This window comes from Pelodiscus sinensis, chromosome 3 (assembly GCF_052426305.1).
Source record: "Pelodiscus sinensis isolate ZL-2025 chromosome 3, ASM5242630v1, whole genome shotgun sequence".
In the NCBI taxonomy this organism is placed as follows: Eukaryota; Metazoa; Chordata; order Testudines; family Trionychidae; genus Pelodiscus; species Pelodiscus sinensis.
The window spans coordinates 139,309,988-139,322,999 of NC_143054.1; the positions used below are offsets into that span (position 1 = coordinate 139,309,988).

The 13,012-nt window shown below is 36.0% G+C and overlaps 1 protein-coding gene across 3 annotated transcripts in view; it reads right to left on the reverse strand.

Annotated features, from left to right (window-relative positions):
* Positions 1-146: 146 nt before the first annotated feature.
* The window catches only part of STRN (striatin), an 87,274-nt gene continuing 74,408 nt past the window's right edge, over positions 147-13,012 (reverse strand). For all 3 annotated transcript variants that reach the window (XM_075924956.2, XM_075924958.2, XM_075924957.2), the window contains 3 exons: positions 12,277-12,384; positions 10,088-10,174; positions 147-9,990 (listed from right to left, as the gene is read on the reverse strand). In XM_075924956.2, coding sequence (XP_075781071.2) covers positions 9,821-9,990; positions 10,088-10,174; positions 12,277-12,384 — 365 coding nt within the window. In that variant the 3' untranslated portion in view covers positions 147-9,820. The remainder of the gene's footprint in view (positions 9,991-10,087; positions 10,175-12,276; positions 12,385-13,012) is intronic.

Below are 13,012 nucleotides of genomic sequence, written 5' to 3' on the forward strand. Positions count from 1 at the left end.
TCAAATTAAAAAAAAAAATCAGATGATACTAGCATGGCAACACAATGGGATGTGCTAATTATACATCTGTAGGGTTGTTCTGGTGTGTCCTCACACACTATAAGCCTATGGAAGTCTTATGGCAAAGTTATGGATACGATGCAAAATGTTGAAAAATAGTATTTATTAGCACCCAATTTACATGTACAAGTATATGGTACAAATAACATTTACTTGCTGCAACATTAAATAAAGCTCCTCTTAAAAACCATTGCTTATTTCTGGAAGTCCGTGTGATTTTGCTCTGGTCAGAATGTGGGTACAGTATACACAGATCCCACTTCACTACTGCCATATCAATACATTCCTACATGATTTCCTCAATGTTGACTCATTTTAAATTGCACAACATAAGCAGAGCTATATAATTTTAACAACATAATTGGCTTATCAGACAAGCTATGTAACCAAGCACAATGGACCCAGTACGTTCCACAACCAATAGTTTCATTGCATTTCATAAAAACAGAAAACTTAGAAAGCTCCTATTGAGATATCCCAAAATATACAAATAGGTTTTAAATGACTGCCTTCTGACTTTTCAAATTTTGCAATTTTGTATGCATATGTAGGAAATGAAGCTCTGAAATGACCCTAAACTTTTAATTGATAATACAACACTTTCATTTTAATATAAAATACTTCTTGCCTGTTTGGTGGTGAAAACATCTCACAATTGTAGGGTTTAACACAAGTAGTTAGATTTCCCCCTTCCCACACCCATGTATGCAAGAAAACCTCTCTCAAATTACAGAGCATTTGTACTTCACGAATACTTCTTATTGGGGAACTAGTTACTTCGCAAATTTTAAAATGGATATTTCATTTTTAAAATAATTCACTGTGTAGAAAAGAGTAGTATATACCAACAAATTAGCATGTTTATAACTTTTACATAATCAATACTAAACCATAGACACAAACTGACAGAATTACTCCAAATAGATTATTTTCCATCTGAGCCACCATTTCACAAAGCACCTGCAGTTTGAAACTAACACCAAAGTAGTCATTCAGGACACTCAGAAGTATGCAACATAAAACCACAAAAGTAACATGCATGCTTAATCTTTACCCCTGTTGGTTTTCAAGAATGTGCTTCCACATTACTCTTAGTAACTGGCACCCTTTTACTTTGTAGCAGCAGAAGGTAAGTGGCAGTTGCAGTTACCAATATTGTATAGTCATCACCTGCAATATATACTTTAAAAAGGGGAATTGCCAGATTATATTTGGGCCCACAGCTGTCTTTGTTGTTGAGTGGGGGGAATGAAGTAAAGGAATAAAAACAAAAAGCAAACTGCATTAATAGTGAAAAGTAAAAATTAAAATTACTTGAGTTTCATCTACGAGTAGTATTCGTTCCAGAGGCAAATAAATTTCTTTGAGAGACTACTTTAACTGAAGTGTCTCTAAGAAACTAATTGAGATATTCATGCAAGTTATATTGCAAGCATTGGGCATTACTGATGAATAGCCATTTTAAGTACACCTATAATTAATAGAAAATATTACACTGAATAATAGCTTTATTATCCTGTATTCTCTTTATTGCAGAGATACGCAATTTAAGAATACCACTGCATCTAGTACAAGACTCCCTGTCAATCCACTCAGGCTCCAAACCTACATGTTAATTGTCAATATATTCTGTTTGTGTTTTCAACAGTAATGATACGTCTAGTCTGAATTTCTATTTCGGGATACCGGAAGTATCCCGAAATAGTAAGGCTGCATCCAAGGAATGTGTCCGCTATTTAAAAAAAAATTTCAAAATAATGGACGCACTCTTTTACCATCCCTGTAAACCTCGTTGTACGAGGAATGATGGCTTGAAAGAGCACTTTATTTTGAAATTTGGCACCATGTAGACGCGCCAAACTTCGAAATAGCCTCTTTTGAAATTAAATTAAAAAAAATACGCAATTTGCATAGCGTTAATTGCATATTTTTATTTTAGAGTGCAATCTAGACGTAGCCTCAGTTGCTCCAGATTGTTAATGCTGAAATGAAATCTATTTAGATTTGCTGTAAATCCTTGTCTGAGATTAAACATTTTTAAATGTATAGTGCCCAAAACTAACTACATTTAAAGATCACAATTTCAGTGAAAGAATAAAAAAAATAAATTCTTAATGGAGAAACAGCAGCCTGCAGTCCCATCATTTATCCCTTATATAATATTTTTGGTTACTTTTAGTAAGGAAGCCAGAAAAGAAATGACTATATTTGGTTTGGCAAGAAATTACCCCTTTCCCTTTTAGAAAAGTTCAAATCCAGCTGTGTAACTCTTTTCTTAACCTTTCAAGATTAAGACATTTTTGCTAGGACCAAGGACTTCTCAGACTGTGCAAGTAATTTTGGAAACCTGCAATTCAAGGTGAACGAATACAAACAAAACAGGACCTTTAGGCCTTGTCAACACAGGGCTTTGAATAGTTTAATAAACACGCTTAATCACGGTGTAAACGTGGTTGTGGTCTTACTGGGTTATAACATGGCTTGCAAGTGTAGACAGGGTCAAACTGATTTTAAAAAACACACTAGCTCAAGTAGAGACCTGCATTAAAGTATATATTTTTTAATCTAGCTACAATATGGGTTTGTCCATGGTGACAATGTGTATTTACTGAAAATGAGAGGATTAGAACTAGGAAACTGAGGTAATACCTTGTACTGGACCAACTTCTGTTGGTGAAAGAGAGAAGCTTTCGCGCGCCACAGAGCTTTTCCTCAGGAACGGAAGGAAAAATAGAAAAGGAAAAAAGATGTGTCTTTCCCCAACAGAAGTTGGTTCAGTACAAGACATTACCTCACCCATCTGGCCTCTCTACTATCCTGGGACTGACACAGCTACAACAACACTGCAATCCTAGAATAGAACCCTCAGTTGCACCATTCAAGGGGATTTATACTGAGATGAGCAAAGGTGTCACAAAGCAAGGTCTCACATTGTACAGCACTTCTCAGGTTTCAGACAGACTTCAAGCAACATGGTTAAGTCAGCAGGTAAGATTAAAAAAAAAAAGAAAATTCACTAAAATAAGAAACTAAACTAAAAATAGCTAGGCCCAAAGCTTTTTTGTTTTAAAGAATGAAAACTCAGATGCTATAGTCCTGGAGATCTGAAATCCCACCTATCCTTTAGGAAAAGTGTCTGAACAGGAAGTCATTGTTATTCAATGTAATTCACCTTCCAAAAGAGGAAGTCAACAACAGGTGCAAATGTATAGTTTATGGAAGAGATCCAAATGGTAACAATAAACAAGACCATGAAAAAGGTGGATACTCAGCAAATAGTTATGTTAGTAAACAAGAAGTCATACATCACCTAAAAGGTTGATTTCACTAGATTTTCACTAACAGTAGCAAACCCATTGACTGAACAGGAATACTTGCCTGAATAAGGATCACAAACATATCAGTTCGAACTAGCTCATGCCTTAATTTTTCTCCATCCTAAACTTGGCTTATTTAGGGTATGTCTACACTAGCTCGGTAGTTTGAGCTAGGTAGGCAAATGAGGGTAACCGGAGTTGCAAATGAAGCCCGGGATTTAAATAAATGGAATGAGGTGTACCGGTAGTTCGAATTAGAGATCCTAATTTGAACTACCTACTCCGTGCCACGCGTAGCTATGGGCATGGAGTTCGGACTAAGGGGGATTTAAAAATGGCGGCACCCGGGAAGATGCAAATGAAGCCCGCGATATTTAAATTTGCAACTCTGGCTTCATTTGCAACTCTGGTTGCCCTCATTTGCCTACCTAGCTCGAACTACTGAGCTAGTATAGACATACCCTATTTCCTTTCCTTGTCATGCCACCTTTCAAAATTCAGTTTCCCTCCAACTACCCTTTTTCTGGTTTGTAGACAAACACCACAGGGAGCCTGATGGGTAAAATATTGTCTATTATCTGAATATTGTCATCCTTAGTCATGCTGAGTTGTACTTGACTATGTAAGGGGTTTGATTAGCAGATTATGTGCAATTTATCATTACCAGTGTTGCTCTATAAACTTAAAACCATTTATACAAAAAAATCAAGTTATGTTACTTTTCAGTGTAGCCTGCTCCACAAAGTACACAACAAATGTCAGATAAAATGTTAAAACAAAATACAGGACTATGTAGCACTTTAAAGACTAGCAAGATGGTTTATTAGATGAAGAGCTTTCGTGGGCCAGACCCACTTCCTCAGATCAAATAGTGGAAGAAAATAATCACAACCATATATACCAAAGGATACAATTTAAAAAAATGAACACATATGAAAAGGACAAATCACATTTCAGAACAGAAGGGGGATGCGGGGGGAGGGGGAGGGAAGGAAGTGTTAGTCTTTAAAGTGCTACATAGTCCTGTATTTTGTTTCAGCTACACCAGACTAACACGGCTACATTTCTATCACAGATAAAATGTGAGTTTTCAAATCCTTATGGGATGGGACACTATCTGAAATATCTGCCTCAAGGAGCAGCAACAGCTGTCAAAAAACAAATCAGAAATTGTTAATTTGACTGCAGCTTTGAAATCAGGAAAAGTCCAAGACATAATTAACTATGTTACAAGGTACAAATCTTCCTAATAACAATACTATATGTGCATGTCTTAATTGCATGTCTGATTTTTCTCTTTTTAGTAGCTGTGGCCAAATAATTTTTAATTTAGCAGTCTCAGATTTCAGAATGTAATTCTGAATGTTGCATTATAGTTAGGATAGTATTCCCACAGTTATTTCCATGAATTTTGTATATTCCATTTGAAGAATTCAATTTCACCTATCTGCAATATATACATATTCATAAACTATTTCTTTGAACCATTGCTCCTATTCATAGCTCATTTGCATTTCAAAATAAAAAGCTATAGCATACTTTAGTATATATCACCTACAAGCTTCACTTGTAAACAAAGCAAAATATATTCTAAAGTTAAGCTCAGAATGGCACAAACAATACATTTATTTTTATTCGTTAATTATATAACATTGCCGTCATGGTCAAAATCCACAAAATCATAGGCATTCAGAAATAAGGCTGAAAAACAGTCCTACACTCCCTCCTTTGCAATTAAGTTCTAACCCTACCACAATATATGGAACAATTAACCTATTAACTTCATTATGACCTGATAATACAGATTCTTGCATATGTGCTTAATTTGAAGCTCATTGTGGTCACACAGAAGTCTCTGAGAAGTAAGAGTCAAAGTTAGATTAAACTTTAAAATTAACAAAACATCGAGTTTTAGCTTTAAAGATTTTATTATCAGATACTATAAATCTTTTGATGCCCCTATTCTAGTGGTATAATTTAACATTTGAACAAACTATAGTTTGTATTTTGGCACAAAAGGGCAAAATTTATAATTTAAAGTTGAGCCTTAAGATATCCTGCAACCAGTGATGAGCAGACTTCATACAATTTGAAAGATTCATTTCAGAAAAGTCTTTAGAAGGGCATGGAAAAGATGTGTGATATGATTTTTAGGCTTGCTAATGAATTTTTGGTTTCCTTCAGGATGGATTCGAGTAACAGGCTGGGAACAGTGTTCCTATCAAAATATGATGTATATATTTTACATTAATGCATAGTTTATGGAATTCTCTACATCAAATGGTTAAAGCAACTGCGATTTAGAAAAATCTGGGATGAGTTCACACTGATGTATTGAAGAAAAGAAATTGTTTTACTACTTTAGTTTTATTGAAAAGGATAAGTTTTTATTTATTTGGAATTTGCAGCTTCTACATCTATTTAATTTTTTAATACTGAATACTGAACAATTACGCACCATATTACTCCTGGGAATACTTAAACTGTAATATCCTAAAAACAAAGAACTATAGAAAATGAGGTTCATTTTAAAGAGTTCTTTCTTAAAAAAATATTTTGTGAAATGAAAAACTTAAATGTGATCTGAAAATCATGGTAGTCATAGGTGACTTCTATAAACAACATACATGAAAAAGACTTTTAATACTCTGTTTTGCTTTTACCAGGCATAACAGAGGTTTGTCTTCAAGGTACATAAAAAGCACTGGATAGGCCACTATAAATATTATGGGAAATATTTCCTTTACTTTTAATCTAAAGTGTGTTCCAAACTAGTCTAATCCATTTTGCACAAGGAAGTATTTTAGTTAGCTGAATCAAACACCTAAACAGCACATGGTTTATCTTTTTAAATTGGAAGTGAAAATGAGGATGTGTAAACCTTACAGATCGTTTTCACCAGATAAGGAATTGCAGTTTCTCCTTTCAACGGGACTTTTACCAAAAACAAAAATAATGAACACAGGTTAACCTATACTGAAATGTCTATGAAAGGACACAAAATTGCCATGTGAATCTGATGTGGAAAAGGCATAAGGGTAAAATGCATTAAGTTACATGGAAACGTTTAGTGGAGATACTGCAAGGATCAGAGTTGGGTCAAATTCTGTGAGTATTTTCATTAGGGCTGATATACATTAACAAAATTTACAGACTATACTGAATCTGGAGAAGTAGACATAACTAAGGAGGAAACAACAACCGGGGAAGCAGTAATTCTGAAAACTAAGTGAAGAAGATGGCAGATATAAATGAGATTTGAGTTTGCAATCTGACACAGCAGCAGAAAGGCCAGTACAACTGAGTTCTACATGCAAAGGCCTCACATCACAGAACACAGAAGTTAACAGACTCTTTCTATACTAGTGCTGATGGCCCTCCAGCATCCGGAATGGTGTTCGCAGTTTGGGACAACAAGTTATGAAGAAATACACTGACAAACTGATAGGACTACAGAGAATAGATATGAAAATGATCAGGGGTTGCAGAGAGTTTACTTGTGACAAAAGAGCTAACATGTATAAGCTTGCCTGAGACAATATAAGTGTGTATAGATACCTGCAGGGTATCAATACCAAGCATGGAGAGGATCTATTCAGTACAGACTACTAATTGGAATAATGGGATAAAATTAAGAAAAGAAATATTTAGACTTAGTATCAAGTAAAACTTTTCAGTAGTGAGCCATCTAAGCATCAGCATAGTCTTCCAAGGGAAGTAATGAGAGCCTAATCATGTGGAACATATATGACGCTTCACTGGTCAAAAACTATTAAAATGCATGACAGGTGACAATCCCACTTCCACAGGTGGATGGGACAGACAGCCTAAGCAGTCTTTTCCATCTCTAATCTCTATGAGTATGACAATGTTCAAAAGAGCTAACAGGCTCATGCACAAGTATCCTGCAGTCCCGCAAGTATGTGAACAGATAACAGTAAAAAAAGACATTAACATCAATTATGAAGATAAGCACAAAAATATATACTCCACAACCTCTTTGTAAGGCTACATTTGTTTTTTTAAAGGCACCTCATCTTCTAGCTATTGCCAGCTTTAAAAGATTCACTTTTCAGTTTGAACAAGAGCTCAACAGTAAGAATGGAACATCTTTCAATTCACATTTGAATAGCCGCTGTTTCTTACATTCAACTTTTAATCAGTTAAAACCACAGTCTTTAAAAACAAGCATGCTGGCCTATTAGTTTTATGTACAGCAATCTAAACACCTTAATTATGTTTAATATTTTGTAAGCAAACGGCACAACATTCATTTCATACTTAGCATTATCCTTTGTATACACAAATTGAGAAGAACTCTTAATACTAAAACATTAAAATGCACCCATGAAGTCTTCCCTTACAAGACATATTTAATACATGTTTACAATATATATATATACACATTTAATATACATAACTTTTAGAATTTTTCAAATAAACCTTTGTAATTTCCTTTCCAAAAAGAAATAAAATAGTGACACTGAACGAACAAGAGTCAAGTACACAAATGACTTCACAAAGTTGAATGCTCAGTTTTTCAGCCAGATTCCCTCTTTTTTTTAATAATATAAAACTAAATAATTTGTATTATTATACTAATCTGTTCCATGGTAAAATTCTAATGTCATTTAATGGAAATATATTGTACATCGATATCACAAACAAATATCTGAATATTCAGAGCAGTAAAAGGTATTCCGCATTAAATATAGTACACTGCAGGCTCACAGTCTGGGGCAACCTTTTATCATAAAGCAATGGAATGGCATTGAGTGTTAATCTAAACTCCCCATTGTAATCAATAGGCAGTTCTGCTCAAGTGTGGTTCTGCTCTGAAAAGTCACTCTAAAAATAGCATTGTGTCCTATGTTTTCTGTGCCTCAATTATTCCTAATTTTCCATTTGTCAGTTTACAACACAAGATTTATTAACTTCTAGCCAAATTCTACCTGGAATCGGAGAGTCATGCTGTGTTCTTTCCTTCTCAATCATATCACCATCATTACTAAAGAATCTGCAGAACTAATTACATTCCACCAGAGGAACTAAGGATCCCACTGCCTTAAATGGATTTAAAGAAAGGTAAAGTCTGATGATGCTCAATAGAACAGAATCCACCTTACTCTCTTCACCCTTGGGATGGTCCTGCAGAGACAACAGGACTAAAAAGCAGCAAACTTATTTCGGTCACACAGGTAAACATATATCCTGTGAATATACCTAGCAACCAGATCTGCTGAGTAAAATGCTGAGTGGCATTTTTAAAGTCATTTTTCACATAACCACACTTTGAAGATACATGACACAGTATGCTCTATACGGGGGGAACATTTCAAAAGTTCTAATGGTTTGAAAGTTAGGGACTTCCTCTGGAAGTAGCAGAATTTTAAACTGATGGAACTTTGTAAAGTCCACATTAATCTGATAGCAAGGCTCAACAGAGCACTATGAATCCACGCTTAAAATGAAATCATGATTTTCATCCACAGTGGCAGCCTTTTTTTTTTTTTTTTTTTTTGGTAAAACAGGAAGAAATGAAGACATATTGACTAAACTCTGCTAGAGGTTGCGGTAGGATGTTTTATTACAATTTCTTGTGCCTGACCAACAATAAACAGTATTATAAAATTGAATAAATTAAATCCCTTATTACAGTATATATAGACTGTTTTCAGCCAGTCTCCTTTACTGTGAACTAGACTACGGGCTAAGTTTCTAGCCACTTACTACCATATTCTTTCCCAAAATTAATAAAATGTATTTTTTTCTGCAAAGTATATATTTGTATAACATAATAGATTTAACAAAAGGTTACTGCACTAATAATTTTTAAACATTAGTAATTTTTTCCTTTTAACAAAATTTACCTTTTGTTAGTTAGCAGCCAGGTGGATTAAGATTAACTATCAGCTACTTTCCTCTAAACACCATCTAGTCATTAATATCAAAGGGATGAACAAGTGAACTTCACATGGTAACCCAATGGGCATGTGAATAGTCACCTTTTTATGTTACTTAAGTACGCAGTTTATATGACTCCTTGATGAGAAACACACTTGGAAGTACCCCTCCTCGATCTTCTTCTGCAGCAATCATGCCAATTATTTACTTGCCCATCCCTCTAATGTTTCCCGCTTCATGTGCAGAGAATACAGAGACTTATCTGTCGCCCAAGGCCTGCCTGGACGAATACTTACACCCTCAGAAATAAAAGCGGTTCTTGTATTGATGTTTGAGAATTTCCAAGTGCTCAGCACCAGCTGAGCTTGCAGAAACCCCCAAAACCCCTTAATTTAGAAAAGAGCATCCTGCAAAAACTACACCATTATAAACATTCTCTGAATTACAGGGCATGAAATGAAGATTCTTGCCCAGGTCTTCCTCTCTTTTGTGCATCGGGTTAAATGTTCAAGAGCTAGAGTTGAAAGGGAAGCACTGTGTCATACGAAGACCTTAGCCAGAGCATCTGCTCCTGCACTGGCAATATAACATTTGGATGGATGGAATGCCACATCATGAATAGACTCATCAAATTTTTTGCGATGAGCAGTAAATTCTTGAATACAGGTTTTGCTTTCAAGATTCCATAAGCGAATTGAACAGTCATGGCCTATATAGGAAAAAAAAAAAAGAAATATGTTTTCTCAATTGTAGAGAACATTGAAGTTATTATGATAAAGGAGGAGGTTAACATTTGATGTACTTACTGCCAGACATCAAATACAAGCCATTAGGATCAACAGCTAAACTTGTGACTGCATCTAAGTGGGCTACCATTGCGTGGATCAGTTTTCCTTTGAAAGAAAAGATTATCCATATTATTTTTCTACAGTTCATTTTCATAATTCAACATATTACGGCAAATTACTTTGTCTGGCCCCAAAGAATCTGCAAGAGAATAAACATTTTAATTCTGTCGACTGCTTTTTCTCATTGATTGGAGCCTGTCACATTTTATTTTATATTAAAGGAAAATACTCTCTCATGATTGGGCTTAATACAGTTTTGTATCAAGTCATTTTAAATTGTTCACTTGCTCAGGGGATCAACAGTTCTCAAGTCAACATCTCTGTTTATCTATTGCATTGTGTATACAACATCTTTCTTGTGGGCTGTAACATACAAATACTTTCCCCTGAGCAGATGCTGTAGCCAGAGTTCCTATAGAATCATAGGACTGAAAGGGACCTCGAGAGGTCATCGAGTCCAGCCCCCCGCCCTCAAGGCAGGACCAAGCTCCATCTACACCATCCCTGACAGATGTCTATTCATGTCTTTGCTTTCTGACCGACTTATAAGTCAGCAGTAAGCCACAACAATATGTAGGCAATCATCCATTTTTTGGGTAAATATAGTTGAGTGCCTTCAACCATTCCAAAACTGAATCAGTCTTGGAATGCATGGCTTTTTTGGTTATTACAGCAATTGCTTCATGTAAAAAAACAAAACAAAATTGTGGGTTTATCTATCAAATATTTTCTTCTATTGTGGAAGGAAATTTACATGTAATAGGAAAGAAAATAGGACTAAAGTTAAGGTTTTTGGTCTCTCTGTTCAATTTTAAATAATTGTATTTATTTTCATATTTTCCGCTAGCTTCTATCATCACTTGACAGGAGCTCAGATAACACTTTTTAATATCGTGCAATACAATTTTTAGGAAAGAGTGAACTGGCAATAGCAAGAGGGCCACAAATTGATGGGAAGGATGGCTACTTCAACACGGAAAAGATCTGTTTATTATTGCCTCTATGCCCCACAGCATAACTGTGCAGATAGCTGGATCCCTTAAAACTCAACTGGGAACCTTAATGCAGCTCTCAGAACAGACCTTTAAAATGAGTTCAAAACACCTTAGCCTCCAGAGAAGGGGACATTTTCCTGGAAGCAACACTGCTAGAGGAGCACTCCCATTGAGATCAGAGCAATAGTAAAAAGTTTAAAAAAAAAAAGTTAAAAGAAAACTGCCACTTCCCCAAAGAGACTAGGCACCATGCTCAGCAACCCTACAGAGGTGCCTGGACTGCTTTTAACTGCTTATAATGATCCTAATAGGCAGAGTTAGATTAAAAAAAAATCAGCAAATGAAAATTTTAGACCAACATGAGGGGAAATTTCCCAAGAATGAGCTTTCACTGGTCTATTCAATAGCCCTACAAGGTAAATGGGGAAATCACTACTACCTGAGCCATTAAAAACCAGAAACTGCAGATTGCAACAGTGCAAGTTTCCCAACACTATCCCACAATATTTCCCCAGTATGGGAGGATAGTTTAGCGTCAAAGGTCATTCAACCCTTGACCTCTCTCATGGCACTATCAACAAATTACTATGAGAGCATGTTTGTTTTACATTACAGTTATTCCCCATTTAATACGTGCCCGCTTAACACGTTTTCACGATAGCATGATTTTTTTTTTAGGGAATGCTTTTTGAATTGCACAACCATCCCTGGAATAACACGATTTCCCCAGTTGGCTCGTTGGCGGTGGCTGCGCGGGGCTTCCCTGGCCTCCCTGCAAAGCGGCGGAGGGTTTGCCACTCGCTCCGCCATTTCCCGCTGACTCCCCCTTGCCGGACGCAGTGCGGGTCCAGCACACCCATCATGGGCATAATCTCAACGCAATCCTCCTCCTCTCTCCTTTCTTTCCCCAGAGCCAAACACCTCCCTTCCCTGCTGTAACCCAGTCCCCGTTCTCCCCCAACCTTATGTCCCAGTCCCAACAGACACCACCGCTTGAAATGCAACCCCCACCTTTTCCATTATTTTCAATGGGAAAATTGACCCCGCATAACACATTTTCACTTAACACAATCATTTTCTGAAACCTATCTATAGTGTTAAATGAGGAATTACTGTACTAGTAAGGACAGTGTCTGTTGAAAAAACACTTACCTGTATTGTTGTCATAGAATTTGATGTGCCTGTCTTCATGGGCAGTGATACTTATAGGAAGAGTTGGATGGCTGACAACTCTGTTTATCTGGCAGGAAGTGTTAGCAGCTATGGAAAAAAAACAACACCCACATATGGTAAATCTCTACAGCAAAATCCTGTACATATGTTCCTGTGAAAAAATAAAATCTGTAACAAGTTTTGGATTGAAAATTCTATACAGGCATTAAATCTACCACATGACTGTAATGAAAGCTCTCCTAAGTAATAACTTACTTTTATATACTGTCTTTTATCCTAAATAATTCCAAAGCACTTTAGAAGTGACAGCCATGCACACTCACTGTCACTCAGGCATACACACCTACATCAATATGCTTACATAGAATATCCATGTATGGGGGTACATAGAGGTGGCATTTTGCTATCATTTCCCCATACCAGATATCCCTGTTTTAATTTTTACTATTGCTGCAAGTGCTTAAAAATAACCCAATAGAATTATGAGTCATACAATGCATGTTCAAAATATGCATTTCTTCTGATCTTTTTTTCCCCAGAGATATGTGGTTCACTTGTGCTTCTGGTCTAGATGATTAGCCATAAAATTATCCATCCCTACTTAAAATCCAGCCACTGCATTTCACTTTATAATCTCATCTGTCAGACAACTTGCCTATTTTCTGTGAACATATGTTCATTTTCACTACAATAGTACAAGCTTACAACAATGAAA